Below are 17,511 nucleotides of genomic sequence, written 5' to 3' on the forward strand. Positions count from 1 at the left end.
GGTGCAGCAGCCCCCTAATTGCGGAGCAGCTGAGAATCATAAAAACTGCGCCAGGGCCCTCACTGGCCCTTAGGCGCAATGGCTGGAGCCACACAGGCTCTTACACCAACACGGCGCACGTTGGAGCCACACAGGCTCTGAAGCCACATGCTCCCTGGGGTCTCCCTGGGCTCTCCCCACGTTGGGGCGGCCCACTGCCATCCGGGGCCGCCCTGTCTCTGTGCCTCGAAGCGGCACCAACACGCAGCAAGGTGGGCCCTCAAGAGCCCTTCGCAGCTCTGTAATCACGGTGGGGCGACCCACTGCCATTCGGGGTCGCCCTTACTTGGTGCCTTGACCGGCACCGCACGGAGCTCATTAACATGCCCCCAGATGCTGGAGCTCCCGCTGCCAAGTGGGGCCGCTCTTCGCAGGCACTGTGCCTTCAGCAGGCACCAACAGTGGCCCACGCGGAGCCCCCCAGCCCTTCAACTCACCGGGCTCTCCTGGGCGGGGCTCCTCCGGGCGGCGGCTTCTTCTTCTGTGCAGCGCGGGGCTCCTCTTCCATCACGGAGTCCCGCCTGCAAGCTCAGCTGCTCTCGGCCTTCGCGTCGGGGCTCTCCTCGTCTCCGGTCTCCCTCTCAATCACGGGAGACCGGCAACATCATCCAGGTCACCAGCAGGGCTCTCCCCAAGACACGGGAGTCCTGCTTACACCGGCGCCGCCATCACTCGTCCTTCTTCTTCTCCCCCTGGCAGCTTCTCTCCTCTCGGGCTGCGGGGGCGGGACTTCCGGCCGGCCGCGCTGAGATTGGCCGGCCGGCCAGGTACTTCCGGGTCGCCGCGGGCAGCGCGGCGGCCCGATTCAGGCAGGCAGGCAGGCGGGCAGGCATTAAAGACATCGGCGTGGGCAGCCGAAATTTAAATAAAGTCGCAAATAAGCGAGGTGGGCACTCGCCAGGCGGGCAAAGCGCTCCTCAGCGCTATAATCAAAAATAAAGCGCTCGAAAGCGCTATGGTGCAAAAGCGCTCCCAAAGCGCTAGAATAAAAAGTACAAAGGGTCCTTCCAGCAAGGCAGCTCCACCATGCTGCACAAAGGTCCAGAGAGTCCCAGGAGGCAAAGCAAAGTCCCCCCCATCAGCCCAGCAAGGCAGAGGGGTCCCCCAGGAGTCCAGGAAAGTCCATCAGGTGCCCAGGGCTGGGCAGAGCCAGGGATTCCCCTTAGCTCAAGCAGCAGCAGCCCCTGGCAGATTCAAGTTGAAAACAAGAACAATTTGGAAGGGGATACAACCCCTTTTTATACAGTGCAAAACCTTTGAAGTTCTTTGAAGTCCTTTGAAGCAGGCAGTGTGAGAACCAGCTGGACTGGTTTAGAGGGAAGTCCCCTTCAGTATCAGGGACAGAGGTGTCAGTCGCCCAGCGGGAGGTGGAGCCAGCTTTGTAGTTACACAGGAACAGCCCTTCACTATCAGGTGCCATCTCCTCCCACTTCCCTGGCAGCAGATGCTGCCTTTCATCCATGGGCTGACTTCAGACAACCTCCTGGGCTCTCCAGCCCCTGTCATCCTCAAACCAGACAGTCAATCCACAAGCAGGCCCATGCACTCTGGGCCAGGCTCACCAGCCAATCACACGCTAGCACCAACTTGCACAAATATGCCAACTTCCAAAAGTAGGACTTCTAGACTAGACACAGCCATGCTGCATGCATCATTTTGCAGCATTCATTCTCACGAGTTGATACATACCAAACTCGCCCCTGCACTCCCCACACATCAGGAACTACCATGGGCATACATACTCCCCATTCATTCCTATGGGAGGGCAGGTCACTCACCACACATACAGAGAGCTCATGCACTTGACACTATACCACAGTGAAAAAGTGTGCAGAGGCCTAAAATCACCAATCCCAGGTTCCATAAATAGGCTAGGAAAACGCAAAAAGTCTAGGGGTGAACCTGCCTAATGGGCCGGGTCCAACAAGTCTGGTAATTCCTGTCACTGATTCCCATCAAGATTACCAGGAACATTTGCCATTAGGCCCTCTATATGTTAACTGATTCTGCAACTCTCTTTGAGCTCCCTACTACCAATCGCTTTAAGCTAACAGCTGTATTAAATTCCTCAACACACAAATGGGCTCAGCTGCCACAATGATGTTACATAAAACGTTACAACAATATATAACAATAAGTTTGACTGTAGTAGCAATAAAAAACATTGAGAGGAGGGGCTGCATACTTTGGGAAACAGAGGGTGAGTTTTGTTTGGTGTAAGTAATTGTTACTCGATGTCAAAACACTTGCCTGCAAAGGAACGACGCTTCAAGTTCAGCTCGTTCGCCACCCGTACTTCTGTGCACAGTTTCAGCATCATCAACATGGTGAGGATCATGATGATGCTTTGCCACAAGAGCGGGCTTTCAAAATGTCTTCCAAACCTAGAAGAGCCATCAACAATGGGTCATGAGAAACATATCCTCCAATAGATCAGATCTGATCTCTTGACTACCACACAAATGTCATTGCAACTGTGTTATTGTAGCTAGATGCTTGTCTGGAGAAATCCTTGACAATCTGACAAGAATTCATCATCTGCGCATATCTCCAGCACTACGTTGTTATCCCGTTGCCCCAAATGAATTCTAGAATCTCCCTAACACAAATTTTAATCACTACCTGGTCTCCCTGTAATCACAGTGCACACTACGATAGATAGATAGATAGATAGATAGATAGATAGATAGATAGATAGATAGATAGATAGATAGATAGATAGATAGATAGATCGAGTGCGTGGAGAGCAGCTCCTTCATATGGAGTGCTCTACAAAACCACTGAGTCTCTAAATATGCTCACATCAAGTGTCTATTCCGCGCTAAGTTAGAAAGTGAAAAAGCCTTTTTCCATTAGCAGCAACGTTTTTAAGCACAGGGTTATCACAGAATCATAAATTTTTATTTCAACACAGCTTCATCAAAGAATGTTAGTAGAGTATTTTCTTCAACATTGATACTGAAAAATACATTTGTAGATCAAGCGACCTCTTGACAATTTTTTCCATTAACAATGTGTGCTTCTCCTACCCCCAAAAACAAAAGGTTAAGTGAGAGATTAGTAATGCTAGTCCTTATACTGGCAAAAAAGACGAATTGCGATATCCTGGAGGAGCCCCAATCCACCTCACATAAACATGTGGCTAGGGGACTTATGTGAGTGGGCGACAGCAGAAGCAATACGTATGAAAAAGGTCAGGCACGCCGAAAAGTTAGAAGATGACTTAACCGCATGGACAGCAATGCTAGCAGACATTAAGGGTATGCAAGCAGCAATAACAACACCCACCAAATATACCCCAAAATAACACTAATATATAGACGTTCGAGGAAATCGGAACACAACACGAAGATGGGAAACAGTTGACAACATAAAGTTCTAACTAAAACCCTAGAAATACTACAGCGAGAGGTCTACGGAGCTGAGTGGGATGAGAGGGTGGGGGAGGGGGAAAACATTAAGTTAAGGAAATGGAAAAGTTTGATGTTGATAATAATGGTTGTATAAGCTATCACCGAAATAGGAGTTGAAAACGTTGAATTGTAAAACATTCTGCTGCATATTATGTATAGAATGCTTATGTATCCTAAAATTATACGACTACACAAGTGTCCTAGCGCCTGTACCAAAAACCAATATATATATATATATATATATTTATTTTATTTTTTTAAACAAAGTGTGCTTCCACCCCTACAGGACTTTCTGTTGTTTAGCATTATGTATATGTCAAGCTAAGTTTTGAGTCATTTGGTTTCACTCAACTCTGAGCGGTTTGCTTTGTTTGAAGTAAGCTAAATGTCTCTATGGAACTCCAATGAAAGGAAACATGTCAGGAATTTTGTTTTATTTGATCTAGTTGGCCATAGAAAGAGTTTTACTCCTCCAAATCAGGTGCAATACTTTATCTCTAATAGAGACAGAATAAGTCAATTTTCAGGCTCACTTGGATATAAAAAATGCAGGCACCGTTTGAGCGAGCAAAGTTATGCCGATGTGCTGATACCAGCATTTACAGTGAACCGTGTAACTTACCAGTATTCATTATGGCACAGTGTGGCTTGAGAGTATTTCCTAGGGTAAACTGAGAGTTGCAAATGCTTGGTAAGACAAAGTACAACGTGCAGCATCCCTGTAAGGAGATCCTTTATTGTTGTTCACCTAAAATCAATTTTCCAAGGATCCTGATAATAGCAAAGTTATTATATTTTGACATATTCAACTGTTCGTTGGACTGGCTTGCTGGCCCATCAGTAAAATCAGGTCGACAAAATGGGCACTGCATTAATGACACAGATAGTCTTAAAATAGAGGAGGAAACTTGAAAATAAATTTGCATAATGTTCAGGATCAAGTGAAATCTGGCAGAAAATGACATCATAAAGCACTGGAAAACATGTGATGGCTCCGTCTAGCCTTCGCACTTTAAGTGAAATGAATATACTCAACATGTTTCAGAGAAATATCGTATAGACTCATGATTTGCAAATAAGACCCATTCTGAGGATTGTCATTTACTTAAGAACCTTACTATAATTTCTACAAATGTATTCTAAGTTGGTTATTCGGAATGTACTAGCATTTGATGTTAATTCTTCGTCTTTATTATCTTAAAGATAGTGACTGATTAGTAAATAGAGCACATAAGGTGTCATATGGAGAAAAATCAAAATCTGCTAAATTAAGTTGTGGCTGAGATTTAGATTTCTCAACACGTATCTTGTTTTTGTGAGATCTGGATAGCGGTTGCATATCTTAGTATAAATTCACATTTTAATGTGTTATAATCTTACAGACAAAATACATGTAGAAAAACCGTGGCTTGGAAGGAAATCTCTGGATAGCGGTTGCATATCTTAGTACAAATTCACATTTTAATGTGTTATAATCTTACAGACAAAATACATGTAGAAAAACCGTGGCTTGGAAGGAAATCAATGTTTATGCCTTAATGATGTGTTCCACGATCAGCCTAGTTGGTGGCAAAGGGACATGGTACAAAAAATCTAAACTAAGGATCAAAGGCATTTTCTTGGTAAAAACTACCACCCAACTGCATGAACTTAAGCGCACTCCTTGTGTGTTTACATTGTTTTTTTTCCACTGTGGTTACCGTCTACCTTTGAACTTTGGGTGAGGTTAGAGAAATAATTCTTCGGAACACCGAAGGCAATGACCTCAGAGACACGCTGGCGGCAGCAATAGAATTTACTTAGGTTGGTGTATCCCTTCAGGACAAACCTTCCTAGGGGAATGGCAATCAACACACTACAGCACAAAGGCACGATGAAGTAAATGGAGCAACCACAAGCCTTCTTCCTAATAGGAAAGCCACATAGTTCTGGGGAAGCAAAGTGTTGGAAAAACACGTCTACATGTCTAAATGATTTTTTGTTAAAGGAAAAAAGGTGTAGATGCCGAAAAAGTTATGCCAAGGGTCAGGCGGGCCGCGGGGGTTCTTACAGTGGGTGGCGTAAGTGTAGAACACTTGCATTTTGTTTTTTGACTCAAAGTATGTGCATTATTTTCTAAAGTAGTGCATCACTCTGTGGTATAAGAAAGTTCACCACAGGAGAAAGAAAATATTATTTGCTTAATATTGCCTACCACGCAGGAGTTACTTGCAGAGGGGCTGAATATCAAATTCCTTTCTAATTGTATGATGCTTCCACGTAGCACACAATATGTTTTTCTGTGAATGAAAACTGGGTACTGTATACCTTCTAAGACCTGGACCAACATTCAACATTTCACCCTCGTATAAGAGGTGTTTTGGTTTCAGGCGTGTGGAATTAAAATGGGAAATGTAGAAACACATATAGCCTCTAATGTTTTGCAAAGAAACATTATAGAGTAGCCTTTTAAAGCCAGGCTTGTGTTTTTATATTGGTGGTAACATGCAGTTAGAGCCAGTAAAGTGGTAAAGCGAGGGCGTAGAGTGGTAGAGTGAGGGCGGTAGAGGGAGGGCATGAGGGCGGTAGAGTGAGGGCATGAGGGTGGTAGAGTGGTAGAGTGAGGGCGGTAGAGTGAGTACGTGAGGGCGGTAGAGCGGTTGAGTGAGGGCAGTAAAGTGGTAAAGTGAGGGTGTAGAGTGGTAGAGTGAGGGCGTGAGGGCGGTAGAGTGGTAGAGTGAGGGCGGTAGAGTGAGGGCATGAGGGCGGTAAAGTGAGGGCATGAGGGCGGTAGAGTGGTAGAGTAAGGGAGTGAGGGCGGTAGAGTGAGTACGTGAGGGCGGTAGAGCGAGGGCAGTAAAGTGGTAAAGTGAGGGCATAGAGTGGTAGAGTGAGGGCGGTAGAGTGAGGGCGGTAGAGTGAGGGCATGAGGGCGGTAGAGTGGTAGAGTGAGGGAGTGAGGGGGGTAGAGTGAGTACGTGAGGGTGGTAGAGCGGTAGAGTGAGGGCAGTAAAGTGAGGGCGGTAGAGTGAGGGCAGTAAAGTGGTAAAGTGACTGCAGTAGAGTGAGGGCGGTAGAGTGGTAAAGTGAGGGCAGTAGAGTGAGGGTGGTAGAGCGGTAGAGTGAGGGCAGTAAAGTGGTAAAGTGAGGGCAGTAGAGTGAGGGTGGTAGAGTTGGGGCGGTAGAGTGGGGGCGGTAGAGTGAGGGCGAGAGAGGCACAGTAATTAGAGCTGCCTTACAAATTCCAGAGGCGTCAGAAGCAGACCTGGAAACAGGAAGCATTTTACCTTCCCCATGTCTTCAAATTAATAGGCTGATGGAAGAAATGTTGCTACAAGACAACCCTCTAAATGCTAATTATTTATGCGCTCAGCTAATTAAAAGGCGAAGGTGATTTGAGGAGCTGAGAGGGAATAATACGCTGTTCATTCATATGTCTTCCTTTGACTGAACAAACTCAGTGTCCCCTCTCCCCCTCTCCAAACGGAACAGTTAGAGGCAGAGGATGCGAAGGCCGACGTTTGTGATGCAGATAACTTCTTTGAGTCAGCATACTATGTACGTGGGTCATTTCACAGGTCCTTGCTGTGAAGTTTGGCTCTGCCCTTGTTCTGCAGGAGCCTGTGATTCGGGAGTGTTAGTGCAGCGCGCGCTTCCGAGCCACAGACCCTGAAGGTCTTATCAAGGAGGGCGAGGGGGGTGCGAGCCTCAGCTTGGCACAAGCCACTTATTTTTACACTATGGACATGTTTTTCTTCTTTGGTGTGTTTGGTTTCTGTGCTGGCAGCGCACAGCCTTCATGGAAGGGAAGCAGGAGCATCAGGATTGCCCTGGCTTGTCAACAGATTGAATCTAGGAAGGGTGGAAACCAGCTGCGTGTTACTTTTCAGGAGACAGAACTGTAGAAATGACCCTGAATTCACAGATACGTTTCTATGGATATATAACTTTCTCTCCATTGTGCCAGCTCAGAAACATTAAGCTGCTTTCTAGATCCGGTTATGTCATGTGTGAGTCAGACAGATGAAGTGTTAAAAAGCTACATCTACGCACGACTGTTCCCTTTGTGGGATACCTGCAATTCATGCATGGCACATGCATATTATGTGAGGTTTGTGAAATTTATGTTGTTGAGTGGTATTTGGAATTTTGCGTTGTTTTTATCCGTTTTGACCAATATTTTGCATCAGTGTGATCTTGGGCATCTTCTCAGCACTTCTTTTTCCTGTCCTCTCGGTCGTATTGAAAATATCCGGGATGTGTGTGCTCGAAGCCTCTTTTACTTTATAGGCAGGAGTTACTTGACACCCCCCAAGCTCAGATAAATGTAATTTCTGTTGCGGGGGGTGGACAGAAATATTGATTAAATTACAGGACTTTGCAAAAACGCGTGGAAGCGCCAGACAGTTGTCTCATCAATGCTTCACGATAAAAATTTGTGCGGTTTTCCATGTACACAGGCAGAGCTGCAGTACAGTTAATGAAGAGGCACAAGACCGGCGTCTGATTCTGGCACCGCTACAAAGGCCTGCGCTGTAATGTACACCCTGCACTGGAGCACGTATGCTTCTGCCGCCGGGGCTGTGAAAGTCAAAGCTGGCTGGCCACATGGATCGAATAAGCGAGCAGGTAAAAATGCGGGAGGGGGTTGGGGGGCGAGCCGGACCAAACTTTGTGACCCCAGGGAAAATAATTGTGAGTACCCATGACATAGGGCATCTCCTTGATCACAAACATGACAGCCGCAGGGCAGGCCCCTGCATCATGGATCCAACTGCATGTGTGTCCCCGAAACACAGCAGGGACAGCACTCCTCAAAGCATGTCACTGGATCTGGGCCCCAGAAGCAGCCCTACAAATGTTCTGGCATTGATAGGTGGGATCAGTGACTGTGAGTTGTGTTACAGGAGCGAGCAGAGAGTGGGGGATAATGATGTTGAGAGCATACATGCCAATATACTCGATCCAGACGGGAGACTCCCACAATTAGAAGCAAAAAAAAAATATTTTTTCTAGCTGTGTCCTGCCTGAAATGGCTTGTATTGTTTTAAGATAATTGTATTCACTTGTTTTAATGGAATTCGAAAGATGCCCTTTTATGGTCGTATCTTGACCGAAAGAAAAGCACATTGATTAACTTCTGCTTCAGTAGAAGTAAGTGGGGAAAATACACCCCCCTCCTCCCCTGCCTCCCTGATTTTTAGTTAAACTCCCCATTTTAAAATATTTGGCATGTATGTACAAGCAAGGGATATATATCAGTGAGAGAAGACCGATCCGTGAGTGGTCAGAGGCGGGAGAGAGGCATCCCGCGGTGTGCAGGAGGTCACCAGCGGGAGCACTCGGTCCCCCGTCTGCGTGACATCAGTACTTTCTCACACACAGGAAAGATATACAGGTCTCGGGGAGTGCTCAGGCAATGATTTTACAGATACTATCGACACGAGTGATGGCGAGAGTGAAAGCTTACCCTACATGGGGGGGGGGAATAGTATCATGTGGCATGTCTTAGCTGATGACTCGCACCCTAGTACCTAATACAGGGGGATAGGTAAAAGCGGGGAGGGGAGACAACATCATGAGTGCAGTTAGACACAGGGTATAATGGGGTGGGTTTACTAAGGCTTCGACTCATGCTTGAAACCTCTGTCCACCAAAGTGGGGCATCCTACTTACGCTTGCGTTGGGTGCTCGGTCAGTTGCACCTACCCTGCATCAGTGGATTCCTGATTGTGTGCGCTCCGTCATCTGACTGCTATTTCTATGCTGGACGCCGTTCAGTCGAGGTGGCACATGTTTCCTGTTTCTGTTACGTGCAGTATGTGCTTGCTCTAGGAGACGTTCAATGCGCATGCTTGAAAAACAGTGTTCTCGCATGTTAGTGTCTATTGCCAAACAAGCCCTTTACCGCTAATGTAATTAAAGCAGGGGATGGGGGAGCGGATCCCTTTGAAGCAGGGCCTCGCGGCCGTCAAAGAAGTAAACAGCAGGGATGTAATTAGGGGGGAGGAGAAGTCATGCTTGGGTGAATGCCTGAGGCCAAGCTGCCCGTGGGAGGGAGGATGATGGCTGTGATAGAAGCGCAGTCACGAGCACGTGCACTTCTACAAATCCGGATCGTAAAAGTCAGCTTTGTGGATGGATGGCAATAGGTCTCTCTGCAAGACCTAAAAAACGTTTCTGTAGGGGTTCTGTGCTCCTTGGAGTCCGCCACAGCACTTTTATAAACTGTAGATGGTGCATTCTTCGGGGATCCACAGCAACTATAATTTTTCATTAAAAGACACCCGTGCATGGCATTATGGGGCGCTCCAAGAAAGAAACCGTGAATATGGTATGAGAGGTCTCCCTGCTTCTATAGTGGAGGGGCGAGGATCTATACATAAATTATATATATCTGTTCTAAGGCTCAAGAAGAAGATTCCCACGCCCCTCTCCCTAAATACCTCATCGACCCTGGGAGGATGGGGTCCCAGGAACCTTTAAATGGGTCAGGGAGGGGGATGCACACCCCTCTCTAAAATAAGTACATAGGCCCCAGGGGTTGGGGTCCCAATGGCCTTTAAATGGCTCAGGGAGTGGGGGTCTGAAACTCCCTGCTCACAAAAATTACATCGGGCCAAAGAATAGGGGCCCGGATGCCCTTAAATCGTTCAGGCAGGGAAGGGGGTGCACACCCTAGCCCAAACCCCCTCCTACTCCCCCCAAAAAAAACAATGCGCCGACTCAACCCGTTCTCTGGGCCAGGGCCTGCTGTGGAGGAGCTTTTATTTGAGAAGGGCAGGAGCCTGTCCTTTTTCTCTAATTTTGCTATGCATCTGCCGTTTTTCATCTGATCCACGGTACAGTTTTTAAAAAAAAATTGTCGTCCCCTAGAGGACCCCAGGCTACGGGCGCCACTGCATCCCTACCCTGCCACCTATATGGTTTCTTAATTATTTTTTTTCCAGGACACAAACCCGAGTCTGCGAGTTTTAACATTTGAGATGTTGTCAGTGAATAATTAACATGTCATGAATGATGTAATATGTGAGGTCATAAGCAGTGCATGGCAGGGGCGCAAGTTCACAAAATTATTACACACAAATGTCAGTGTTTTTTATTTTAAAACAATTGTTTTCAACTTATGAGAAGGCCTAACTATATGCCACTTTAACCTTTGCTTTTTTCAGTGAATACACACTCACAGACATCCCCCTGTCCCCCCACACCGACACACACAACGTTTAAATGTGTATTCCTAGGATTCAAGATTCAAATGTTACTATATCTGGTGAGGGTCATACATTGTTAATGTAATGTAAGGAATTTTAAATGATCCATTTAGCAGTCTGGCAAAACCAGCTTTCATTTCTACAATGGAAAAAGTCGGTGAAGTTTAAAACATTTCGCTGTGACATTAGAAAGTGAAAGTAAACTGTTAAGCAGCACCTTGAAGCACAACCATTCCCGGCCATTAGGAGAGCTTTTGTAGGCAGTTTTTTTTTGCCTGGAGCACGCACCATTCCTGTTTGAAATATATAAGGATAACTTAACTGCAGGAATTAAAGTTCGAGAATAAAAATGCATTTAGAATCATCAGCCTGCTGAAAGGTTTTGCACGATTATCAACAGCTTTTGAGATCTAGTGACCACAACTCGACATGCAAGTATTTTTTTGTTGTACTGTGGATAATTTGGATAAATAGTAACGTTCACCGAAATGGTAATTTCTGAGTGCTTAAGAGGTGAAATATAGTTCAAAGACAGAGACGATAATAGACAATAAATGGCAGAATAACGAACACAGAGCACTCAATGCCAGTTCAGAACACAGAGTGGAGACAGTAGGTAGTGATTGTAAAGGTCTAGTTATTCACCCGGCTGGGTGGAGACCTGGAAGCACCCACACACAGTATATCACTATCTGGCCACGTATAAATAAAGGGGCCGGGGTCGCTTGTGACTTCTGGCTCAAACAAGCAACCCAGAGTGTCTGTTCTATCATTTAATCTCAAAGCTATAGTCCTTCCCCATTGTGCATGCGGTGTATGCTGCCCAGGAACCCCCTCACTGGCGACCGGGGTCGGATAGCAAAGTAATACCCACAACGGAAGAGAAAACACCCACCGTGCAATCCGAGGCAGCGCCATCAAGCGCGAATCCCAGCCGAGCCCAGCAGCGGGAGGACTCTAAGGAGAAGAGCGACGACATCGGGAGGGCCCGCGGTGAGCAGAGCGCGACGCAGCCAGCGCCCAAGAGTGCCCCAGTCTAAAAGAAAAACCTGCGCGCACCACCGGGAAACGTCACAGCGTTGCCTGGGAGTCCCGGTTCCCTCGACAATAGCGCGCGCATGCTCAGGAGCAGGAGGAGCCTGATTGAGCGTGAAGGAAAGCACGCGAGGGAGTAAAACAGCTGATAGGAGACGGATCAGCTCTCCCAAAGGCAGCGAGCACCGCGTGAACAATTGGACACACAGCAACAGGGTCAGCCCCACCCAGAGAGGCCCAAATCAACAAGCATTAGCAAATGCAACAATAGATTGGCACAAAGTGCAATAAAGAGACAACAAACATTGGCAAAAGCAGCACAACTGTGACATAAAATCACACATGGTGAGGGCAAGTCTCCCCAGGTCAGAGTAGAACCAACAGGCACTGGCAAAAACAACACAGCCACGCGCAAGATACAGAGAGAGACAGGTACTTGAGACTGGAAACGCCACGTACACGTGGTGAACTGCATGTGCTACCACCAAAGAAGAGTGCACCATGTCAAACCCAGCGGGAAAGGCAGCTCAACAGCCAGCGGCTCCACCTACGCCACCACATCCAGTACACTCCCAAATCACCGCACTTCCTCCATTCAGCGAACTAAGATGGAAAGTGTGGGTTGGCCGACTCGATAATTACTTCGTAGCAACGAGGGAGACAGACGAAGCCGTCAAAAGATCACTGCTTTTACATTCACTGGAGACGAAATATACAAACTATTTGCGCATCTCCCGAACACTGGCGCACCCACCGACTATGATGTGGCGGTCCGAACCTTAAACGCCCATTTTGACCCCCAGCTTAACCCTCACTACGAGCGTTTCAAACTCAGACAAGCCAGGCAAAGAGAGGGAGAATCAATGGACACTTATAATGCACGCCTCAGAGAACTAGCAAGCACATGCACTGAGGACGATCAGACCAAAGAGGTGACGGCACAACTTATCCAAGGCTGCCGCAAGACACTGCGGACACTCCTACTTCGAATGCCGCATCTCCTTAGAAGACATCTTGATCCTCGCTTGCTCACACGAATTATCAGACATCCCAGCAACTGCAATGGAAACCACGCTTAACCAACAAACTGAGCAAATAGCTAGCAACAAGACGGAGCGAGCGGACACCATTCGCACACCATCTCGTGGTGGGCGGGGAAGGTGGCCCACCAGGACAACGCGACGGACACAGTGTGGATACTGCTGGAGAGAAAAACACCCTCCAGATAGTTGCCCGGCGAGAGGAAAGACGTGCTCCAAGTGTGGAATCCCTAACCACTTCGCGAGCGTGTGTCGAGGAGGTTCGCGAGGTAGAGGTAACCCAGGGAGGCGGACACCGACGGGAGCTGTAAGACATCTATCGCTAGAAGAACCCACAACTTCATGATAAACAAGAACATCCACTCGACACAACAAGCGCCTGGATGACTTCTCAACGGAAGAAAACGAAGAATGCTACTTTGTATCGTTTGCAAGCGACCTCAAAAAGAGACGACGAACAAAACCCAAGTGCAACATTGAGATTGATGGATCCCCAGTAACCGGCCTGATTGACACAGGAGCAACCGTTGACGTAATGGGGTCGCAACACTACAAAAAGCTGAACCCGGATCACCACTCACCCCGTCCAAAATCAGGATTCTAACGTACGGAAGCCTGAAACCGCTTCCCCTGAAAGGAAAAATGACAGTCCAGGTGAAATCGGAGACCCAAGAAGTGAAAAGAACATTCCATGTTGTTGATAGAGAAGCAGATATATTAGTCGGGAGTCATACCGCCGAAGACCTCAATTTGATTGCATTTGCAAACGCAGTGAAACTTCTCCAAACCGATGACATTCTGGATTCGTTCCCACAATAATTTAAAGGATTAGGGAATATAAGGAGACCACTTGTAAAACTGCATATAAATAAGGCGGTACAACCTGTTGCGCTAAGACATCGACTAATCCCTTTCCATCTTCGGCCACTAGTAGAGCAAAAACTCCTGAAGCTAGAACAACAAGGAGTGATCGAAAATGTAACAGGTCCAACTCCTTGGGTATCCCCCATGGTAATCGCAGAAAAACCAAAGCAGCCAGGGAAAATTCGAATCTGCATCGATGTGAGAATGCTCAATCTAGCAATAAAAAGAGAGAGACACTTAACGCCAACGATTAACGACATTCTGGCCGACCTCAATGGCTCACAATGGTTCTCGAAGTTAGACCTAAATGCTGGCTACCACCGGTTGAAACTAGCAGAGGAAAGTAGGTACATTACTACATTTTCGACCCACCTTGGTCTTTGTCGGTACCAGAGACTGAACTTTGGGATATCTTCAGCTGCAGAGATATTTCAGAATGCTGTGAGAGAGATTCTGTCAGACCTCCAACGCATCCTTAATGTAAGCGACAATATTCTCATTCACTCTAAAATCATTGAAGACCACCACCAACAACTCTGAGCCACTCTCCAGCGGCTAGCAGAACATGGTGTGACCGTTCACAAGGAAAAATGCCAATTCTTCTGTAAAACGATTTATTTCTTATGATACGTGTTTAGCTCGGAGGGTGTCAAAGTAGACTCCAGGAAGTCCCAGGCAATTCAACTCGCTCCTGCTCCAACCAGTGCTTCTGAAGTAAGAAGCTTTCTAGGGATGGCAACATACTGCAGAAGGTTTATCCCAAATCTGGTAACAATTGCAGAAAGAAACCCCTTGGAAGTTGACCCCCGAGGAAGACAAAGCTTTCAAACAAGTAAAATCAGCTCTATTGGTAGGCCTAGGACCTTTACTCACCTAAGAGACTGAACCAGGAACCTGGGTCCCGTTAGCTTTTGCAAGCAAAGCGCTCACAGCAACAGAAGCCCGGTACTCACAAATAGAGCGAGAAGCACTGGCCATCAAATGGGCATGCAACCATTTTCATTTATACGTGAGTCCGAAACGAACTCAGTTCCGCGGAGAATGGAATCATACTAAGGGGTTCACGTATTGTCATACCGCGAAGCCTGCAAGAACGAGCGACAATCCTCGCACACAAAGGTCATCAAGGAATCGGGAGGATGAAGTCAAGGATGAGGGAAAAAGTGTGGTTCCCAGGCTTAGAAGACAGCGTAGACACCGTTGTTCGTACCTGCAGAGCTTGTCAACTAACAGGCAATGCCGAAGCTCGGGCACCCGTGATCCCTGAGGATCCGGCCCATCGCCATGGTCGTGGGTGAGCCTTGATTTCGGAGGTTTCCCTGATGGGAGAGTCACAGATGTTCAAAGAAAGTGTTATCCCGGTGCACTCGATATTATTGAGAATTTTCAACAAAGTTAATTGATTCTTAAGGCGGTGCTCAAGTCGTCACACGTAGTCTGAACGTGCCTTACAAAAGTCAAATGAATATTGAGGGTAGAACACACTATCCTCGAGGCTGAGCACTCTTTTTACAAAGAAAACAAGATTCTACTCCAAGTTATTCTTTTTCAAGTTCATCAGTTTTATTTTTGTAATTCAAATTGTAGTCGTTGATACGTTGTATGCTTTTAAGCAAAAATTCTTGACAAACATAATTCCATTCTTATGTAGTCATAGTATGATTTTCAAAGATGTTTCCATTCACCCAATGCATTTCGGGTCCACAACAACATGACCCTTCGTCAGGGGTCTTGTGGATCCCGAGTTTTCCCTATTTGATCCTTATTTGTGACTTGCGAATCGAGAAGTTGGGCTGGCGGGTCCTGGGGTCTGGTGGATTCTAACGTCAGTTTAATAGGTAGAAGATTCCCGTAGCCGAGACGAGTGTTGATCAAGCTGCTGAAACACTTAAGCGGCCCGTGTGCGTAATGTTTGTATTTCCGTGATCACTGAGGATCCGGCCCATCGCCATGGTCGTGGGTGAGCCTTGATTTCGGAGGTTTCCCTGATGGGAGAGTCACAGATGTTCTCATCGACAGTTACACCAAATATCTAATTGTCGAAATCCTGCCATCGACAGCGTTTGCCAATCTGCAGCCCATCTTGGAAAAGTTGTTTGCCCTATTTGGCCTGCCACACGTCATCAAGACCGAGAATGGGCCTCCTTTCCAAGGCAGTGAGTTCAAAGACTTCTTGACACGACTAGGCGTCAGGCATCACCGAATCACCCCTCAGTGGCCACAAGCCAATGGTGAAGTTGAACGGTTCATGCGCACCACCAACAAAATATTACACATAGCCATGGCCGAAAACACAGATCCCGAAGTCGCTCTACAACAGTTCCTGAGAGAATACCGCAGCACACCTCACTGTACAACACAATGGTCTCCATGGTCACTCATGCTAACAGGACCTCGGCGAGACATGCTACCCATGGCCGACAACTGGAGGCAAGAGCCCTACGTCCCAGCGGATGCCCAAGCAAAGAGACAGAAAGCCAACGACAAAGCAAGTCATTGAAGAAGAGCGCAAGTCCGTGTAGTGACGCCTGGATGCTCCGTGTTGCTATGGAATCGGTGGAGCGGAGGGAAGTTCCGAACTCCCTATGAGCCCGGGCTGTGGACCGTGAAGTCAACCAAGGGAACGGCGATCACTGTAGAACGAGACGGCGAAACACTAACAAGGAACATTTCATGGTTCAAGAGAGTTCCGCCCCCAGCCGGAACACACTGAGTTACAGATCAATCAAGAACCGCCGAGGTGCAACTTGATGAGGCCGAAGGCGATCCTGATGAGACTACACCTCCAAGTCCAGCAAGGTCTCCATCATCTGGAGTTTTTAGTCCTGGGGATATTGCTAACCACAGAGGACCAACAAGTCCCCAGCAAGAACAAGAGGGCCGCCGGCATCCATACAATCTCAGGCCTAATCCCCGGCCTAGCAAAAGACTAGCAGACTTGGTATGTTAAAATATGTTTGTAATGTTTTGTTTCATAATCTAATTTGGGATGGGATGTAACAGTCTAGTTATTCACCCAGCTGGGTGAAGACCCGGAAGCACCCACACACAGTGTATCACTATCTGGCCTGGCGTGGTATAAATAAAGGGGCCGGGGTCGCTTGTGACTTCCGGCTCAGACGAGCAACCCCGAGTGTCTGTTCTATCATTTAACCTCAAAGCTATAGTCCTTCACCATTGTGCATGCGGTGTATGCTGCCCAGGAACCCTACAGTGGTAACAAAAGCAACCGAGTTGTGCCAAGCAGCTATACATCTACTTTAGGTCCTTCCTACGTGGGATGGGGGATGAGGCCACAACTCATGGCACAGAAGTTAACATCATGGAGCATTTAAGCAAAACTGGAGGCTGCACTTTACTTGTGCTACAGGAATTGAAAAGGAACCACATCACAGGGTCCACACTCACACACTTTGTATTAGTCTTTGCTGCTGAAACCCTCAGCAGCAGCTCGATGTGTGATGAGGAAGATGGTTACAAAACCGACATCACAGATCTAAGGTGGTTCCATAATGCTTAGCTCCAGGTATGGAACAGATGGCGTCTCATATTCCGCCAAACACTACCCTGTCCATCTCAACAAGGGGAATAGATCTTTTGCACATCCTCCTAGAATATCTGAGACTGCTTGGAATCCTCACAGAAAAGAGACAGGACGGAAGACCCACAGGAAGGGGGCCTGGGCTCTACACTATGAATGCAAGGTTTTCAGCAAATTCCTTGCTGCAGGCCAGAGTGTCTGCAAACTGCGCGACGGGTATGCCCAGCAGTGGGTCCCGTGCACACTGTCACTGTAACCAAGCCGTACCCTGCTGATGAGCTCACAACTAGGGTGAAACTGAACCTGGGTTGCTTGTGTTTTAGGTCAGGGATGGTCAGGCTTGGCAGGATAGTGGTGAAATATTCTTAAGGTGAAACCACTGGGGA

At 47.3% G+C, this 17,511-nt stretch overlaps 1 protein-coding gene across 2 annotated transcripts in view; it reads right to left on the reverse strand.

The window, feature by feature from the left end:
- Window positions 1-17,511, reverse strand: part of LOC147723143 (solute carrier family 66 member 2-like) — a 378,739-nt gene that overhangs the window by 287,094 nt on the left and 74,134 nt on the right. For both annotated transcript variants that reach the window (XM_086965524.1, XM_086965525.1), the window contains exon 3: window positions 2,290-2,423. In XM_086965524.1, the coding sequence (XP_086821650.1) occupies window positions 2,290-2,423 (134 nt within the window). The remainder of the gene's footprint in view (window positions 1-2,289; window positions 2,424-17,511) is intronic.

The sequence above is a fragment of the Lissotriton vulgaris genome, chromosome 4_1, assembly GCF_964263255.1.
Source record: "Lissotriton vulgaris chromosome 4_1, aLisVul1.2, whole genome shotgun sequence".
Classification (NCBI taxonomy): domain Eukaryota; kingdom Metazoa; phylum Chordata; class Amphibia; order Caudata; family Salamandridae; genus Lissotriton; species Lissotriton vulgaris.